This window comes from Rhopilema esculentum, chromosome 14 (assembly GCF_057945365.1).
Source record: "Rhopilema esculentum isolate cy_ngs chromosome 14, ASM5794536v1, whole genome shotgun sequence".
NCBI lineage: Eukaryota > Metazoa > Cnidaria > Scyphozoa > Rhizostomeae > Rhizostomatidae > Rhopilema > Rhopilema esculentum.
The window spans coordinates 3,216,910-3,235,983 of NC_142828.1; the positions used below are offsets into that span (position 1 = coordinate 3,216,910).

A 19,074-nucleotide genomic window follows, 5' to 3' on the forward strand; every position below is an offset into this window, starting at 1 on the left:
TTAAACAGTACTTTTTAAAAAATTCTTTTAATACAATTGTGGTGCAAAGTGACTTCGCGAGTTACTCTATTCGATTAATACATTAGGCCAAACAGTTGCTACAAAAATCTTGCTGAAAAAGTCAGGATATACAACGTTCCCAGACATAAGAACTTGCTCCACCGCTTTTCGTAATTAACTGGTATTTCTTTTTAATTTACTGATAATTTTAAACGAGCTGATAATAAGTAAACATGTAATTGTAGAAATTGGTAAAAAATGCAACTGGGACTGCAGTTGGTATAAAGCACCGGATGGGATTTGAATAACATATTTGACTAGAGAAATGCCAGAATTTATTGCGTTGGTTCAATTTCATTGTGGTGCCGTGACCCTTATCTAAGTCATCTTTGTTTGCAGTTTCTCTCTAGTTTCAGGGTTTAATTGACATAAAACTTTATGTCAATCAGAAAATTAGTATGTTTTACTCTGCCTCAATATTTATCTTGTGTCATCTGTACCACATCTAACATTACAGAGACTTTTGAATATATAGAAGCCATTCTTCTGATTAGAAACCATTCTTGTCTAGCCACCTCAGGCAACAAAGTAATTAAGTACTTATTTTTCTGTGTCACTAAACTTGAACTGTTTTCCTGCTAAGGCATGTGGCGGGCTCTAAATGAGTGTCTAGAACTACATTTTAGGAGGCACATTTTAGTTTAAAAATTCCTTGTATTCTCTCTTATAACGAACAATGACTTCATCAAAAACTATGTTTTTTATCAAGTCTAGTGTTAATTTTAGCACTCCAGTATGTTGTATCTTTTGGTTATTTTACAAATTCGTACTGAAAAAGTTGTTTTTGAGTCATCGATTGTTGTTTTATCTTGACTGTCACTCTCTATATAGAATACCCAGTATTGCGAACAATGAGAAGTGACCCGATAATTAGAAAGTCTTACAGCAAGGGCTGACGACATGTTGGTACTCTCAAAAGTATGAAGAGACTTACTGCCCAAGTCTCATTTTATAGAAGGTTTTTATAGTGACAAGAATATATTATAGCTAACTGATCCGTAGTAAGCATGATTGCTTTACAGACAAAAGGTATTTTACTTCAAGTGAAAGCGATTTGCAGAAAGTTTCTTGCAGTTTGATTGTTGGATTTTTTTAGCAATCTGCAACGAACCTCTTTTACCCTACTTCTGATGGCGCTGAATGGGGGTCATTGTTGCCCTTTCAACTACTATGAGCCCTAAAATTGTTTGATTTGATCCTTTAAGGTAAAATTGTCTAATCGAATACACTAAAGTTCGGTGGATTAAGCACGGAGTCAATGAAGTGAATTAGGCCATTTGTGGCCACAACGTTTAATTTTACACTGCGAGCTTGGCTGTTTTGTGAACCAAATAACATCAGTCCGGTGGGCTTGTCGTTGAACTTACGGGCACGCAGCCTGCTTTTGTTGTGGCGAGTTATGAAGACATATACCCATCGTGTAGTCATCAGTTTTGTGCTAAAATATCCAGGCGTCATGTGATAATTGAGAAGTTGTCGTAGTTTTTCTTTCTGTAAAAACAAAGCTTTCAATGTACGCGAGCCGAGTTTCTGGAATGCTTCATCCGTGGGTATCCAGAGCATTAGTCGGGCCCTTGTGAAATTCTCAAGAACATCGTTCATCCCAGCTGATTCGATAAGCTTTAGGAATATTGTGACTTTGGGTCGGTCGAGCTGCCTAAGTACTCCGAACATCGTGTTGTCGATAGGGACAATGACATTATCAATGATGTTGAGGTGTCCGTTGGAGGCAACTATGTCTTTTTCTATAATCGTTGCCTTGTCGATCATTAATCGCTACGGAAAGAAAATTATGTTAACACTTTATAATGGTCAGTATTTTGAAAGGAAAACGGACATGCTTTATAAGATGACCAAAGAAATCATGTTTATTTGCATGTTACCTTAATCTAAAGATTACGTCACACATTTAAAATCGTGTTCTCATATTTGCAAGTGATTTTCTGAGGCTTGCTACAAACGGTATTCGATTTGGAATACCCCGGATGACGAAATAGCTGTCTGCAAGAATACTCAAAATTGCAATTCGGATTTGCTAGAATCCAAAATTTGTACGTGACCATGTCAGAAAATTTGTCCGGCTGAAGGGAATAGCTGCGAGCATTTATCGCAATACATGTAAAACATCCGTGCATAGGACATGCGGGGGACCACAGTTGCTGTTTTTTGAGGGGATGGGGTGGCCGTCGTTCATCGCTTGGTGGCTTTCATACCTGGAAAGACATGTTGAATGTAGGAAATAGCTATTTTCCTATTTGTCGAAGATGTCCATTATTAGGAGGTGTCCGTAAATAGGAAATGTCCGTTTTTGGGAGGAGGCTGATTTTTGAAGATGTCCGTTATTTAGAGGTGTATCATAATGGATGGAAAAGGAAATGTGCTTACCCTTTCAAATGATCGAATAATGAGAGGATAATCGGCAAAACTTGTCAGCTCCTTGAATCTTAAGCCATTGATCTGAAGATTACCTCCAACAATGTGATGGCTCAATACAAGATGCAAGAGGTTTCTTCCATTTGCGATTTTTTCTTTTTCTTCCACTATCATTTCATCGAATGCAGAGTTTGTTGGAGCAAACACTGTCACCCCTTTTGCATCAGAATCCAGCATTTTTTTTAGAGCTGGGTATTTGCTTATGTGTGAAGCAAACACTGTAAGGCCATTCTCAGTCAGCAGCTCAAAAATAGTTCTTGGTGGTCCTAAGGTGGGAAATATCTTTATTTAACAAATTAACTAAATTACATTGAAAAAGCTAGGTTTTTGAATAAATTCGTTTTTTGTGGATTCAGTGTTTTTTCTCGGGGTAGTAATTTTTGGATACGTGCAATTGTTCTTAAGAATACTGACCACAGAGAATGGATCAACGCTGAATAAATTGGTAGTTCTTTCAAAAATATGCATCTAATCTAGAGGATTTAAAGTAAAATAATGGTAAATGAGTTAGCAATGAGCCTTTGACTGTTATTGGTTAGATTTTTCTGCCGTCTGCTCCACATACCAACTGTGGAATAGCAGGGCCATCAGTAGCTATTGTTCTCGAGGGGGAAGGGTGGTTGCTCAAGTCTGATTTGCCGACAAAGTTTATGTGCAAACCTTGACGACTCGTTGCAAACAGTGACCCATTGCATCGCGCAAGCATTCCATAATTTATTCTAAGACAGTCTTAAAGTCAATTTTGGTTAATCCATAGAAGTCTACTGCCATTTTTTGGATCGTCGCCTTGGCAATTTGTCTCGTGCGCAATAAGTCAACTTTATCAATCGTACTCCCCTTAAATATAGAGAAATGTATGAATCTTACTGAGATAGTCTCTCATTATAACACTCTCTGTTGCCAGTGTGGGTCCTCTGGTAGTTGCAACTTCACCTGCTAATGCCAACAAAAACAAAATAAATTACAAACAACGCACATTTATGCAGTGCCAACAACACCTTTTTGCAAATTTCAACCAAATAGCTATCAATAACTCCGTAAGTGATTGTCTTTTCTACTGTCGCTTTAGAAAATACGCAATCACATTTACCTCACTTTAAGATCTAGACATAGCACAAGTTTTAACTTCGACATAGACGTTTGCCAGTTAGCATATTTTTAAGCAAATTCAATAAATGATTTCTTATTGCACAGAGACAAAATAAGCAGCAAGTTATCATACCTTGAGTTGAAGTGTATGTAATTGCAGCTGTTGGTTTTGCCATTCCATCCTCCTCATTGGAAGCCTTTTCTGCTGGTATCTTCTCTTCAACTTTTTCTTTCAATTTTGGTTTCTCTGAGCTTTCCTTATCAGCTTTTTCTTTTTCTTTTATATCTGGCATCTGCTTTTTCCTTTTTCCAGCTTCAGTGACTTCAAGATTCTTTGCAGCAGCTTCTCTACTTCTTTTTTCATGTGAATCGGGTTTCTCCTTTTGTTCAACTTCTTCTTTTGGTTCAGGTTTCTCTGCGCTTTTGTCTTCACTTGCTTTCTCGTGTGAATCGGGTTTCTCCTTTTGTTCAACTCCTTCCTTTGGTTCAGGTTTCTCTGCGCTTTTGTCCTCACTTGCTTTCTCGTGTGAATCGGGTTTCTCCTTTTGTTCAACCTCTTCCTTTGGTTCAGGTTTCTCTGCGCTTTTGTCTTCACTTGCTTTCTCATGTGAATCGGGTTTCTCCTTTTGTTCAACTTCTTCCTTTGGTTCAGGTTTCTCTGCGCTTTTGTCTTCACTTGCTTTCTCGTCTGAATCGGGTTTCTCCTTTTCTTCAACTTCTTCCTTTGGTTCAGGTTTCTCTGCGCTTTTGTCTTCACTTGCTTTCTCGTGTGAATCGGGTTTCTCCTTTTCTTGAACTTCTTCCTTTGGTTCAGGTTTCTCTGCGCTTTTGTCTTCAATTGCTTTCCCGTGTGAATCGGATTTCTCCTTTTGTTCAACCTCTTCCTTTGGTTCAGGTTTCTCTGCGCTTTTGTCTTCACTTGCTTTCTCGTGTGAATCGGGTTTCTCCTTTTCTTCAACTTCTTCTTTTGGTTCAGGTTTCTCTGCGCTTTTGTCTTCACTTGCTTTCTCGTGTGAATCGGGTTTCTCCTTTTCTTGAACTTCTTCCTTTGGTTCAGGTTTCTCTGCGCTTTTGTCTTCACTTGCTTTCTCGTGTGAATCGGGTTTCTCCTTTTCTTCAACTTCTTCCTTTGGTTCAGGTTTCTCTGCGCTTCTGTCTTCACTTGCTTTCTCGTGTGAATCGGGTTTCTCCTTTTCTTCAACTTCTTCCTTTGGTTCAGGTTTCTCTGCGCTTTTGTCTTCACTTGCTTTCTCGTGTGAATCGGGTTTCTCCTTTTCTTGAACTTCTTCTTTTGGTTCAGGTTTCTCTGCGCTTTTGTCTTCACTTGCTTTCTCGTGTGAATCGGGTTTCTCCTTTTCTTGAACTTCTTCCTTTGGTTCAGGTTTCTCTGCGCTTTTGTCTTCACTTGCTTTCTCGTGTGAATCGGGTTTCTCCTTTTCTTGAACTTCTTCTTTTGGTTCAGGTTTCTCTGCGCTTTTGTCTTCACTTGCTTTCTCGTGTGAATCGGGTTTCTCCTTTTCTTGAACTTCTTCCTTTGGTTCAGGTTTCTCTGCGCTTTTGTCTTCACTTGCTTTCTCGTGTGAATCGGGTTTCTCCTTTTGTTCAACTTCTTCTTTTGGTTCAGGTTTCTCTGCGCTTTTGTCTTCATTTGCTTTCTCGTGTGAATCGGGTTTCTCCTTTTCCTGAACTTCTTCTTTTGGTTCAGGTTTCTCTGCGCTTTTGTCTTCACTTGCTTTCTCGTGTGAATCGGGTTTCTCCTTTTCTTGAACTTCTACTTTTGGTTCAGGTTTCTCTGCGCTTTTGTCTTCACTTGCTTTCTCGTGTGAATCGGGTTTCTCCTTTTCTTCAACTTCTACTTTTGGTTCAGGTTTCTTTGCGCTTTTCGCTTCACTTGCTTTCTCATGTGAATCGGGTTTCTCCTTTTGTTCAACTTCTTCTTTTGGTTCAGGTTTCTCTGCGCTTTTGTCTTCACTTGCTTTCTCGTGTGAATCGGGTTTCTCCTTTTCTTCAACTACTTCCTTTGGTTCAGGTTTCTCTGCGCTTTTGTCTTCACTTGCTTTCTCGTGTGAATCGGGTTTCTCCTTTTGTTCAACCTCTTCCTTTGGTTCAGGTTTCTCTGCGCTTTTGTCTTCACTTGCTTTCTCGTGTGAATCGGGTTTCTCCTTTTGTTCAACTTCTTCCTTTGGTTCAGGTTTCTCTGCGCTTTTGTCTTCACTTGCTTTCTCGTGTGAATCGGGTTTCTCCTTTTGTTCAACCTCTTCCTTTGGTTCAGGTTTCTCTGCGCTTTTGTCTTCACTTGCTTTCTCGTGTGAATCGGGTTTCTCCTTTTGTTCAACTTCTTCCTTTGGTTCAGGTTTCTCTGCGCTTTTGTCTTCACTTGCTTTCTCGTGTGAATCGGGTTTCTCCTTTTGTTCAACTCCTTCCTTTGGTTCAGGTTTCTCTGCGCTTTTGTCTTCACTTACTTTCTCATGTGAATCAGGTTTCTCCTTTTGTTCAACTTCTTCTTTTGGTTCAGGTTTCTTTGCGCTTTTGTCTTCACTTGCTTTCTCGTGTGAATCGGGTTTCTCCTTTTGTTCAACTTCTTCTTTTGGTTCAGGTTTCTCTGCGCTTTTGTCTTCACTTGCTTTCTCGTGTGAATCGGGTTTCTCCTTTTGTTCAACTTCTTCTTTTGGTTCAGGTTTCTCTGCGCTTTTGTCTTCACTTGCTTTCTCATGTGAATCAGGTTTCTCCTTTTGTTCAACTTCTTCTTTTGGTTCAGGTTTCTCTGCGCTTTTGTCTTCACTTGCTTTCTCGTGTGAATCGGGTTTCTCCTTTTCTTGAACTTCTTCTTTTGGTTCAGGTTTCTCTGCGCTTTTGTCTTCACTTGCTTTCTCGTGTGAATCGGGTTTCTCCTTTTGTTCAACTTCTTCTTTTGGTTCAGGTTTCTCTGCGCTTTTGTCTTCACTTACTTTCTCATGTGAATCAGGTTTCTCCTTTTTTTCAACTTCTTCTTTTGGTTCAGGTTTCTTTGCGCTTTTGTCTTCACTTGCTTTCTCGTGTGAATCGGGTTTCTCCTTTTGTTCAACTTCTTCTTTTGGTTCAGGTTTCTCTGCGCTTTTGTCTTCACTTGCTTTCTCGTGTGAATCGGGTTTCTCCTTTTGTTCAACTTCTTCTTTTGGTTCAGGTTTCTCCGCGCTTTTGTCTTCACTTGCTTTCTCGTGTGAATCGGGTTTCTCCTTTTCTTGAACTTCTTCTTTTGGTTCAGGTTTCTCTGCGCTTTTGTCTTCACTTGCTTTCTCGTGTGAATCGGGTTTCTCCTTTTCTTGAACTTCTTCTTTTGGTTCAGGTTTCTCTGCGCTTTTGTCTTCACTTGCTTTCTCGTGTGAATCGGGTTTCTCCTTTTGTTCAACTTCTTCTTTTGGTTCAGGTTTCTCTGCGCTTTTGTCTTCACTTGCTTTCTCATGTGAATCAGGTTTCTCCTTTTGTTCAACTTCTTCTTTTGGTTCAGGTTTCTCTGCGCTTTTGTCTTCACTTGCTTTCTCGTGTGAATCGGGTTTCTCCTTTTCTTCAACTTCTACTTTTGGTTCAGGTTTTTCTATGCTTTTGCCTTCACTTGCTAACTCGTGTGAATCGGGTTTCTCCTTTTGTTCAACTTCTTCTTTTGGTTCAGGTTTCTCTGCGCTTTTGTCTTCGCTTGCTTTCTCGTGTGAATCGGGTTTCTCCTTTTCTTGAACTTCTTCTTTTGGTTCAGGTTTCTCTGCGCTTTTGTCTTCACTTGCTTTCTCGTGTGAATCGGGTTTCTCCTTTTCTTGAACTTCTTCTTTTGGTTCAGGTTTCTCTGCGCTTTTGTCTTCACTTGCTTTCTCGTGTGAATCGGGTTTCTCCTTTTGTTCAACTTCTTCTTTTGGTTCAGGTTTCTCTGCGCTTTTGTCTTCACTTGCTTTCTCATGTGAATCAGGTTTCTCCTTTTGTTCAACTTCTTCTTTTGGTTCAGGTTTCTCTGCGCTTTTGTCTTCACTTGCTTTCTCGTGTGAATCGGGTTTCTCCTTTTCTTCAACTTCTACTTTTGGTTCAGGTTTTTCTATGCTTTTGCCTTCACTTGCTAACTCGTGTGAATCGGGTTTCTCCTTTTGTTCAACTTCTTCTTTTGGTTCAGGTTTCTCTGCGCTTTTGTCTTCGCTTGCTTTCTCGTGTGAATCGGGTTTCTCCTTTTGTTCAACTTCTTCTTTTGGTTCAGGTTTCTCTGCGCTTTTGTCTTCACTTGCTTTCTCGTGTGAATCGGGTTTCTCCTTTTGTTCAACTTTCTCTTTTGGTTCAGGTTTCTCTGCGCTTTTGTCTTCACTTGCTTTCTCGTGTGAATCAGGTTTCTCCTTTTGTTCAACTTCTTCTTTTGGTTCAGGTTTCTCTGCGCTTTTGTCTTCACTTGCTTTCTCGTGTGAATCGGGTTTCTCCTTTTGTTCAACTTCTTCTTTTGGTTCAGGTTTCTCTGCGCTTTTGTCTTCACTCGCTTTCTCGTATGGTTCCTTTTTTTCATCTTTCTTCTTTGGTGCAAGTCTTTCCGGATGTGCTCGCCTCTTTTCTTCATTGAGATCATTTTCGTCTGGTTTTGTTGTTTCAGGAAGTTGTTTTGAATTCTCATTTGGTTTGTATAATTCTAAGACGAATTGTAAGATACATACAACACTAAGCACAAATAATTTGTTAACCATATTCCCCATTTTTATTCAAACAAAGTTTTCATGCAATCTTGTTTTCTCATGCTTCAATAATTACACTCTTTTATTGTGCTTTTCAGTCATTCATGATAATCATTGCGGTAAAACGGCAAGTTTGGAAAATAAATTTATTTTGCTACCAAACTTACCTTCGTCGTCTGATAACGGGAGGTCTATATAATGAACAAGACCGTTCTTAACTGTGCGATCCCATCGTAGTATCCTCCCTCTTCTAATATTTTTCCTGCCAAAAACTTCGACTAAGAAGCCCTTGTTATCAGCGGTAATTATTAGTTTCGTCTTTCCCATTGTAGAGACAGTCATTTGGTCACCCTTGCTCAACGGCCTCAGGAAAACAGGGCTTGTTACTAAGTGCTGCTGTATGAATTCCTGAATAAAATCAGATAAATTGGGTGATATTAATGTGTTTACGTTTTCAGTTTCGTATCGCACAGTATGCATCTTTAAGCACAAAACTAAGGGACACAAGAAATTTTTAAAAAAACGGGTTTTGGGTGAAAGCATATGTTTCTAAATAGCATTCACAGCATCATCAAAATAAGCCTAAGACTGTACTGGGGTTAATTTATGAATGTAGGCAACCATATAATTATGATTTAAGATATCACATGTCAATAAGGTTTCTTTTTTATTCACATCTATGTCCGTTATAAAATTTTATATCTAGTTTACGAGGATATTACAGATTTTAAAATCTAATTGATTTTCTTAATGAAGCAGTTTGAAATTGTTTATGTATATACATTTGTGAACAAACTGCCACAGAATTTTAAGAATTGATTAAATTTCATCATCTATGTCTTATAATATTCTTCATTATTCATAAGGAGCACACTAGGACAGAAAGTTCAAAATTATGTGGGCAGTTGTTGTAAAAGAGAAGTCAAGTTATTCGAATTTTGTCAATATCTATCGACATCTAATACCCCATCCACATTTTCAAACCAGCTTTAACCATGAACTATGCTTTAACTAAGTCCAGTTATTGAGCGAGGCCTTCCAATTGGTCGATCCAACAAATCGGATGCATTTGATTGGTTGAAATTTAACCTAGTATAAATACAGCCGGTTTAACTGTGTCAGTGTGAATGATGCTTAAGCAAACATTTATTATTCACACCAGTACATATTTCTTTAATATTTTGATAAAGTTTCACATTTCAAGTGTTGAGGGATGAGAGGAGTTGTTATTTCATTTCATGTGCCGCCATTAGAAAGCATAAAAGAGATCTTAGGCAGTAAAAATCTCTCCATGTATTGTTGTATGCTATTTCTTTGGGTTTTTCAAAAGAACCCCAAAGATCGAACACTAATGCTTTAAAACTTGATTCAAATTTAGTTAAATATAGGGACCCAAAAACACGACTTTCACTAAGGGCCCCACACTGCTACGTTACGCAACTGGCTTTATGTAGTTTTGTTGAATACATAAATATGTCCGACGCGTCCACAAATGGGTATGTACATGTAAAGATTAATTTTTTACCCAGCCAATGTTCGATGCTAGAATTGTACACGCCATTTGGTGTATAGAACAGGACGGTTCTAAGTTGCAACTCTGCAAGTTGCAACAGGACGGAGTTTAACGATTTGTGCGATACCAGGGAACTATTCCTGATGATCGCATTAACTGTGAAACTCTGATTGCAATTTAGAACCTTCAGGTTTTAAGCACCAAAGCGTAACTATAGGCACATTTAATTACTATAGGCACCTGTTTGGTTAGCATTTTTACCCGGCTGTTTACTTGTGTGTTTCGATCCTCAGTATCTTCTACTTAAAAATTTACCTAGTAAGGCATCATAAGAAGTACCTTTTTGGATTAAGGATAATTATAGAAGCTTACCTCAACTCTGAGAAGGTTTCCACGTAATTCCTCTAAAACCTCTCCTTTCAAAATGTCGAATCCTTTGTTGATTGGAAGAAACAGGGTGAAACCAGTCGGCAGATTGATTGCTGATTCACTAAGAAGCGATTTCATGCTACTAAGTTGACTGTCTCTTTGCATAAGTTGATCCAAAGAATATGTAGCGGGGAAAAGAATTTTGTCTATGAAGTGAACGACCCCGTTTAGCCCAAGCCTGTCTTTATGCATAACTCTGGCACCATTCACCCATATGACGTCTTTCTATCAAAAAATGATATACTTGTATTTTGTTCAAATAAACAAAACGTTAATATCTTAATTTGCAATTGTGAAGGACAAAGGTGATACAGTAGGGTATAAATCGGAGGCCAAAGACATTATCGGTCACCGTACTTTCAAAGCAAATATTTGTTACAATTATAGCTGTAATGAACATTTTCTTATTATGGTCTCTCTTTGATTGTATCACAAACATGACTGAATTGGGTTACCCCGCCCCCTTCAGAGAAAGGCGTCCCAACTCCCAAAGAATCTTTCATTGAAGCCCCCTACCCTCTGAAGACCTTTCAAAATTAGGAGCCACTGGAGAGCAGTTCTCGTTTCATGGCTATGTCGTTATCATGGCCCATATTTGGGGGGGGGGGGGCAATTGCATCAGAACTATAAATTAATTACATTTCGCTATTCACTCTTTAAGACACATGCTTTACCAAAAGCTGTGTTGTTAGCCTACACGATGATGGAAGGGCTTTGCATAAACTGAAACTACTGTTTATGTTTATATTCGCGTGAGTTAACTGGTTTGTCATGAAGTGCTCGATGCCGTATAGACAATAGTTGCTTGATGATCGCGTTAAATGTGAAACAAAAAAAGACAAATTAGAGCCACTCTGTTCTATGCACCAAAAGTGAATCTAAAGTTATAAACTTACTCCGGTTTTTTTATTTTTTCTGACATTTATGAACAAGTGACTGCCAATGCCTGCTTCTAATACCATCCCATCTTTAATTTTATCACTAGTTATTGCTTTGTCAATAACAACATGTTGTAGGAACACGTAGTAGAGCCTGTTGAGGTAGTTTCTGAGTCGGAACCGTCGGTTTTCCGAAAGTCCCATGAAGGCTTGATCATTTGGCACAAAGACTGTCAATCTGCGTGTCACAAGTACTTCCTCCATCCGTAGTTGCATACCAGTATAGTAGAACCATCTGCTCGATGGGTCATCTCTGATTATATCGAACGTCGTATAACCTGCTATAAAGAGATATTTCAAGATGAAGCTTAGATTATTGATCTGCATATTAAAGAAACTAGTGGAAGGGTGCAAGAAGGGCGGAATGAAGTTGTCTGACAAAGGGGCTGACACTGATGTCATTGTACTTGAATCTATGCCTGGTCTGAAAAGTAGAGTCTTCCATTTAACAGAATAGACAGGTTGCTCGAACACCGGGGCATTAACAAGACAAGCTATATTCATATTCTGGTGTACCTGAAAAGGTTGCGAAGGAGAATGGGTAAGCATGCAGAGAACAAAAATCATTCGTTATCAAAAACGTTCGTAAAGGTCTTCCGAAGATGTGTCATCGCGTTCTCTCTGCTTTTAGCACTTCTTGTTGTGAACCTAATTTGATGTCTGATAAAGTTGAGCTGGAAACAATGCACCAATGAAAAATTTGAAATTTACCATTTTTTCTGTTTTTTAAGGGGTATCTATTAGGGACTGCGGGGCCCGGGGCCAAAAACATCTGCGGGGCCCTTGTTCTTTACAATTTCTATCTTTTTTCTTAGGTATGGGGCCCCCTCTTGGCTATCATAAGCGCGGGGCCTGGGGCCATGGCCCCCTGAATCCCCCTTGAAAAAAAACCGCCACTGGCAGTAGGTCTGAGGCTGTAGAACTGGAGAAGCACGATCAGTAAAGCCAACTGAATTTCCCTGTACTCTAACGGTACTTTTACGTAAAAAATAAAAATGAGTGCAATCGATTTTTCTTTTTCATGTTTTCAGTCGGACTTGAGTGCATGAAATATGCTACGAAGGAGAGTGCGTAACCCTCTTTCCCCGTTCTTCATCCTTTGACTCTCTGAGGCTCTGGTATTCAGGGTAGAAATATGTTAACCAATACAGAATTAGTGGCAAAGAACTAATTCACTTCTCCTTCACGCCAGCAGCAATATTTTACGACGGGTAACTGAGCTTATAGGAACTTTGTATGGTAAAACATACTTAAGCTCTTAAGCAGCACTAATTAAATTATTAACAGGTTTGTTAAGTTCATGCTTATTATTTTGTTTAATTTATTCTTATCGTTTATACAAATCCGTTTCGATCTCAGTATCAAAGTGGTTTTGCCCACAGAACCACAGACTTCTTGCTAATGACGCAACAGCACTCCCCGTTGAATTCTGCATATGCAAGCAGGCACCCTCAAAACCAAGTTTTTGCAAAGTTGTCTCTCAAGAGAAATCTTAACCCCGTTTTTAAAATGAAAACAAAGAAATTAGCGCACGAATCCGAGAGCTCCAAAATTACCCTTGGGCAGGCCAAACACGAAGAAGCAATGAAAAGCAATTGCTTTGATATTTATAAATTGCTTTGATATTTATAAATAGCTCCAGACAGCGAGAATTTGCAAAATTCTTTTCTTATGTTTCCATGTTTTTAGGGTTTGCTTTTAATTTTGCCATCAAGAAGAATACAGCTTTAAGTGACGAGCCAGGAACAACTGAGATATTTTGTTTATAAAGCATTTTCTTGAAAAAGAGCAGAGGCTTGTTTTGAACGTTTTACCCTTTAACCCTTTTAAGCCTGCATGAAATGGCCTTTAAACATCGTGTAAATTTATGCTCTAATCAGGTGAGTTTCATTTCTTCTACGAAATGATAAATCTATTTCAGTGATATCAGCTTTTTTATAATACCTTTTTCATAAGATGAAATTTAGTATCTACTACTTTTCTGTTTCATACATCTTATTCTAGCAAACAACACAAACCTCTTGTATCGCGAAATTCATGGATAAGCGGAAACATTGCATGCTTAAAAGTGTCTTGTCTCCGACACTCCTAAAGGCATAAACGTCGGATAATGTCATTTAAGCCAAGGAGTGTCAGGCAAAGAGTAATTTTGTTTGCTATGTTTCCGCTTTCTTGCTATCTTTTTTTCATAACACTTTTTCATAACATCGATTCAGGCGGAGTTTGTTTGAGCTTGTTATAGTTTAAAACATTTACAACCATAACTATATTACGAGGTCGTAGAAACGTAAGCATTTGTTAATGGTTTTGTGATCTCTGTGTTTAATAAACTCTTCGAAAGTCCTTCGTTTCTTGCCGGAGCTTCTTATTTTAATGTACTTCTGAAGCAGCGGCACAATATCGATAAAAGCCCTGAAATTAACTCTTGTTGCTAAAACGGATAAACCTTTAGTTGTTCAACGCTGTGTTAAAGTACTAAAGCTGATTTACTTGTTCTTTATGATAATGATTGATTGAGTGCAACGGCAGAGATTAAAAATAGTATAGAAAGCTTCGGTTACAAAGTAATGATGCAATTTCTGCTGAGTCATAAGTAACCAGGTAATTCAGTCGAGTAAGGATTAACTCTACTGGTTAAAGTACCAGAAAGGCTCCATCAACAGTTACTTAAACAAATTCTGTGAGCATTTTGTATGAGGGATATCGAATAGCGAATTTAAAACTAAATATATCAATCGCTGTTCACGACTTTTAATATCCTAACATAAAGTGTGTATTATGAAAGAATGACGGTCCTAAATTGCTTTCTATTGTGGATATACATTATTCCTTTTTTTAGAGCAGCAATCGATTTCGGAAATATATTCCGATAAAATCTTATATTTGGAAGATTACATTGTTTTGGTGATGTCGTCTACACATTTTTATCTGTCGAGAACTGCTTAGCAAATTGCAAAGTTATTTTAGGGCTTTGCCTCTGATAAAATTTAGTATGGAAATTTTAAGAGGCTTCTGAGAGAAATCATTGTGAAAGACTTTGGTTACTAACAAAACCAGCCACCTCCTGTCTGCTAAACAGGCTAAACAAAACGAGCTTTATTTTGGAGCGACAGAAATCGTTTAGCAATCATTTAAAGTTTCCAACTAATCTGAGTGAAAAGTTATTCAAGGTCGTTTTCCAACAGGTAAATCTCGTTTTATAAGATTAATATTGCAGTATTGCTTCCATAAAACCACATCCAAAATTTTTGCAACAATTCTGTGTTTCCAGTGTAATGGTTCAACAAAACGTGCTTTGTATCAAAACACTCTCCCAGAAGAACAGATCATCAGGCCGTTTATTACTACGAGGACGATAAAAAGTTCAATGTTGCTCTGTTCCTTTTCCATGGATCTTATCTTGCTTTTAAGGCAATATATAACTTAAAGATACTAAACAAGCTTAGAGACAACAGAAATTATTTACGATCCTGTGGGAAATTTTAGTTTAAAATTTTACGTTTAGCTCTTATTCTACTTGTTCATTCCATGCATTTTTCTCTTAATCTTTAAAATCAACTTATTTTTTATGGTTTGGCTTAACTTATAAACGTAATTGAAGAAAATGAAATATTAAAGAAACAAGCTCTTTAGATCGTTTCATTTACGTTCAAGTAATGAAAAAAGCCTCTCCTTTATGCTCTTTCTAATTGTTCCCATCTTTTATGACGCCGCTTTTCCTGGTGATGAATATTATCTTTTGTAAATTGTAAAATAATTTTCATACTTAGTTTCATTTACACTGATGAATTGAAGCTGCTTTAAACATTTTTATTTTGTAAAATCACGTTAATAAGAGAGTAGACACTTTTGCGTAATGATTTTGTATCTGTTTAATCCATCACAAAAAGATATGCTGAATATAAAATCATTTTATTCTATTCATAAACTATTATCGCCCTTAGCCCACTCACGTTAGGCTTCAATAAAGTTGATCTTTAATCATTAGGTACCACTGCCTTCTATGCAAAGGATACAATTATCAAAAGTTGACATTTTCAATGTTTTTCAGCTGTTCGACATTCAACCCAAAATGGCCTAGCTAAGCCCTAGCTGTCCTCTTCACCTCAAGATAAAAGTACATATTGAACAAAAGACGAGGTGAGTGGATTTGTCGGTGGTACATCTTACTTGGCATTCCTTTGCCTATCCAATGATATTTGATTTTCGAAGATATGTCTCGAATATTACCATTGCTTTATCAAAGGCAGCCTTGTAATCTTATATGTGGTCACTTCCAGGAGTGATGTCTCTTATGGTCAACATAATTCTTCCAAATCCGTCTTTAATGTTGTTGAAGTTTAGCTTTGGTTTCCAGTGCGGTCATGAAGAAGTAGGTTCGTTTTATTAAACTTTCAAGGAAATTTCCCGGCATTGTGGTGGGGTTTCACTCTAATTTACGTGGAGTCACTTGCTGAGAAGGGACGTATTGAAGCATGGTGTCCTTCTCCTTCTAATCCCCACTTTATGTTCGACGCCGGGAATTACTGTCACTGTTCTAGATTTGTGAAAACAGTGAAAGGCTCATGTTAAGTATCCGTTCGTAATCATCGACTGTTCTGGCAATCACGGAGCCTTCGGTTCGAAAATCAGATTTGAAATTCAAGGATATTTCAACGGCGATAAACTTCCTTCTTGTGTCTCAAAGTCGCTTGAATTCGAGTGAAGAGTCTAGCTCTTTTTTGAGAAAGTGAACAGTATTTCATTGTCATAATCTAAGCGATGTTAAGATACGATTGTCCACTATTCAGTTTTTACAAATTGCCCTGTTTTCTCCTACCATTTCAATTTTGTGTCAGAGCCTAATGATAAAGGTGACGGTCAAGTTTTAGCTCAAAGCTTCTCGATAGCACTCCTTTGCTGTTGACTCTAGTTTGGCTCTAGTATTCAGAGTAGCTGGTATTGCATTAATATTCTTTATATGGTTGTATCTTATTTTGTGCAAACAGTACAAATGTCGAAACATATCGTGGCCCCTGTTTTCAAAACCCAATTCTATTCGTTTTGTTTATAGCAAAAGCTAATGATTGCAAATAAATTAACCTTTATGCTGTAACAGGTTTATGCACGGTGGTTTGCCGTGACTGTTTCTCTCAGTTCTCAGCAACGAAGATACGGCGTCAATGTAAGGGTGTCAGGAACTGACAATAGAACAACAACCAATTAGAACCATGCTTAAGGAATATTTTGAGAAGACAAGAATCTGTTATTTTCAGCGCTTCTATAGCCTTAACCTCATTCCTTTTCCTAAAGATAGCTAGGATATTCTCATTTCTAGACAGGCACCGCAGAGCAGGGGGGCTAGGGGAGGCTTTAGCCCCCAACTTTTTGCAAAAAATGCCAAATATTAAGTATCAAACTACCAGAAAAGCCTCTTTTTATACGATTTTAGCCCCCCCCCCCATTTTTTAGACCCCCCGCACTTTTTTCAACGCTCCGCGGTGCCTGCTAGAGATGCACGCAATTTGAGTAGAGCGGGAAAGAGCAGTGCTGCCATAAGACATCAGAAAACCAAAGAAATTTCAAAATTCTTCATTGGCTAGGTGCTAGAGCTTTATCAATTCTCTGTTGACCATCTACCATTTCCTCCTTTTTTAATTTCCATTTGCCGCTTCTGTTGAACACCCATTGCAATCAGAAGAAGTGGAAAAACTCCTTTGCGCTAATCTGTAAAATCTTTGGAGAAGTTTTTAGAGGTGCTGTCATAAGAGATTCATAATTTAGAGTTTAGAATTTAGAAAGTATCAAAATTAAACTTTATGTAGCCACTCATTTAAACTAATCCAGTCACTTGTCTTTGGCGCTTTAAATTAACTGTCTGCTTACATAATCCCTTTTGTGAAACCCTCTCTTCGTACGTGCAAAGTCTAAGAACCGTTTGATCTAGTTTTTGGAACGATTGAGCCCTGATGATAACATTAAACCTTGTGAAGGCGCTTTAACGCGGTCAATGGTTGACAAATTAAAGGGACAATAACTCTATTAACGAACCGTTTTTGTGGCCTGAACTATGCAAAATATCACGTACTAATATCAAATTTTTTTTTTTCATTTGAGATCGAAAGAACAATAGTTATTGACTACAGATTGCCCTCCAGGCTTGATGTGCAGACACCATTCCATCATGCACAATAGCTTAATTAAGTTTTTAAGTAGTGTTTGCTACAAAACAGTTTAAGGAAATTCGAAGATTGGGTAAATCTTATCTTATCTTTAGGTTAGAACAATTTAGAACCAATTTTCTTTAGCAAATAAATGATATTAGGTTTAACTCTGGGTATGGGGAATTATAAAGGGTTTGGTTTTGCAATAATGTACTTATGTTCTTTGAATAAATTTCAAAGAGTTGTTAGATAAAACAAAGTTGATTCTAAAAGTCTAATGTTATGTTTGAATTAAAGTATATTTATATCAAATTGACAACTGTCACCTGGATAGGTGTCACTCACAGTGAATATAGAAAGCATGAAAATCTAGCCTTAAAAAGATCCGTTCCTTTCTCTGTACGTAGCACCATTACAGTAGAATCCCGTTATAACGTATTCGGTTATAACGTACTTTCGGATATAACATACTCGTGTGCTTGGTCCCGGAAAAAGGTGTGCTTGGTTTTAATCAATTTTTACTTACCCTCGTTACAACGTACTTCGGATATAACGTACTTAATACGTTGGTCCCTTAAAGTACGTTATAACCGGATAATACTGTATAATAACCCACAATAAATATAGAAAGCTTTCTAGAACTGTGGTATCGGGCAGAGGGAGGCATTTGTTTTCCTAATTTTCCCAAGTAACACTTTAACAGCTTCTTATAGTGAAACCTTGTCCGTTATAGACTCCTCTTAAAGACAGAAGTTAAATATGATCTTACCAGCTCAATTTCAGTTCATTCAGTTCATTCAATTTTTTGTCATTGAAACTTGTTCGCAGTTTTTCTATAAGATTTTATCTTAATAACTAGTTGAGAGATTCCCAACCAGCTTTCAAACAGCCAAGGACTCCTAATTTTCCCACAAATCTTCTCAGGTCGAGATTTAGTCTGGAGACTAAGAATCATTTTACCTGATGTTCTTGTAAGCTTCTTTTGATCTGAATTAATATTCTTTGCCGATTTTTGCCATACTTTTGTTGTGCATGCCTGGCCTAAACAAGGACTAATTGTCTTGTCAGCTTTTAATCATTCAGTACTTTTACAATGCGTAATCCGCTTACTGTTAAGGCCTGTGGTCAAAAAGCTAAATGATTTTAAATATTGCTCTTATACCTTTCTATTTCAAAATCCATACTTTGACAGCTTAACTACTACAGAAATGTTAATACGTTACAATTGTTGCAAAAGGTTACAGGATGAGAAAAAATAACGCGGGTACCGCTTCCCTCCGTACCTTCCCCCTTGGGCTGTCAGGAACTAGCTCGTGTCCAGGAGTGTCTCAAAAACCAGAGCTTCATAAGAAAATTTACGTCTCCAGTCTCTCGGAGAACTAAGAGAACGCTTTCTTTAGGTACAATTTTTGGAAAAGTTTTTTTAAGGATTCTTAACAAGACTGTGAAAAAACATTGAATTCATGAATCAAGGACGTGGACATCGTTTTTCTCTGTGAAAAAATTATAGGCACTGATTCAATAAAGGTAGCTAAAAGGTCTCCATTGTGAATAGTAACAATCTAGTAACAATCTGATAGTAACATGGTGTCAGAGTATTACGTGCCCCATCGGAGTAACGGCCCCTGACCTCTTGCCCCTCCTAACCTCACTCTTGACGTTTCCTCTTTTCATGTGTCAACATTGCCAAGCATTTAAGATGTGCTTTATATTAGAAATATTTTGATAGATACTATCCAATTTGAAGCTGGGTCCCATAAACTGCATAATGCAATCAGGACTGTCGCGAAAAA

At 37.8% G+C, this 19,074-nt stretch overlaps 1 protein-coding gene and 1 long non-coding RNA gene across 5 annotated transcripts in view; one reads left to right on the forward strand and one right to left on the reverse strand.

The window, feature by feature from the left end:
• The window catches only part of LOC135695955 (uncharacterized), a 27,429-nt gene continuing 8,355 nt past the window's right edge, over positions 1-19,074 (reverse strand). The window contains exons 2-8 of one of the 3 annotated variants that reach the window (XM_065215186.2): positions 11,097-11,419; positions 10,144-10,425; positions 8,426-8,666; positions 3,716-8,215; positions 3,361-3,426; positions 2,446-2,759; positions 1-1,836 (exon numbers count right to left, since the gene is read on the reverse strand). In XM_065215186.2, the coding sequence (XP_065071258.2) occupies positions 1,276-1,836; positions 2,446-2,759; positions 3,361-3,426; positions 3,716-8,215; positions 8,426-8,666; positions 10,144-10,425; positions 11,097-11,419 (6,287 nt within the window). In that variant the 3' untranslated portion in view covers positions 1-1,275. Of the gene's footprint in view, positions 1,837-2,445; positions 2,760-3,360; positions 3,430-3,715; positions 8,216-8,425; positions 8,667-10,143; positions 10,426-11,096; positions 11,420-19,074 lie in introns of all 3 variants that reach the window. The other 2 variants (XM_089112372.1, XM_089112371.1) reach the window with 2 other exon arrangements.
• Positions 12,920-19,074, forward strand: part of LOC148958517 (uncharacterized) — a 23,845-nt gene continuing 17,690 nt past the window's right edge. Inside the window, exons 1-2 of one of the 2 annotated variants that reach the window (XR_016144570.1) lie at positions 12,920-13,018; positions 15,190-15,278. This is a non-coding gene — a long non-coding RNA (uncharacterized LOC148958517). Of the gene's footprint in view, positions 13,019-15,189; positions 16,570-19,074 lie in introns of those variants that run through there. The other variant, XR_016144569.1, reaches the window with a different exon arrangement.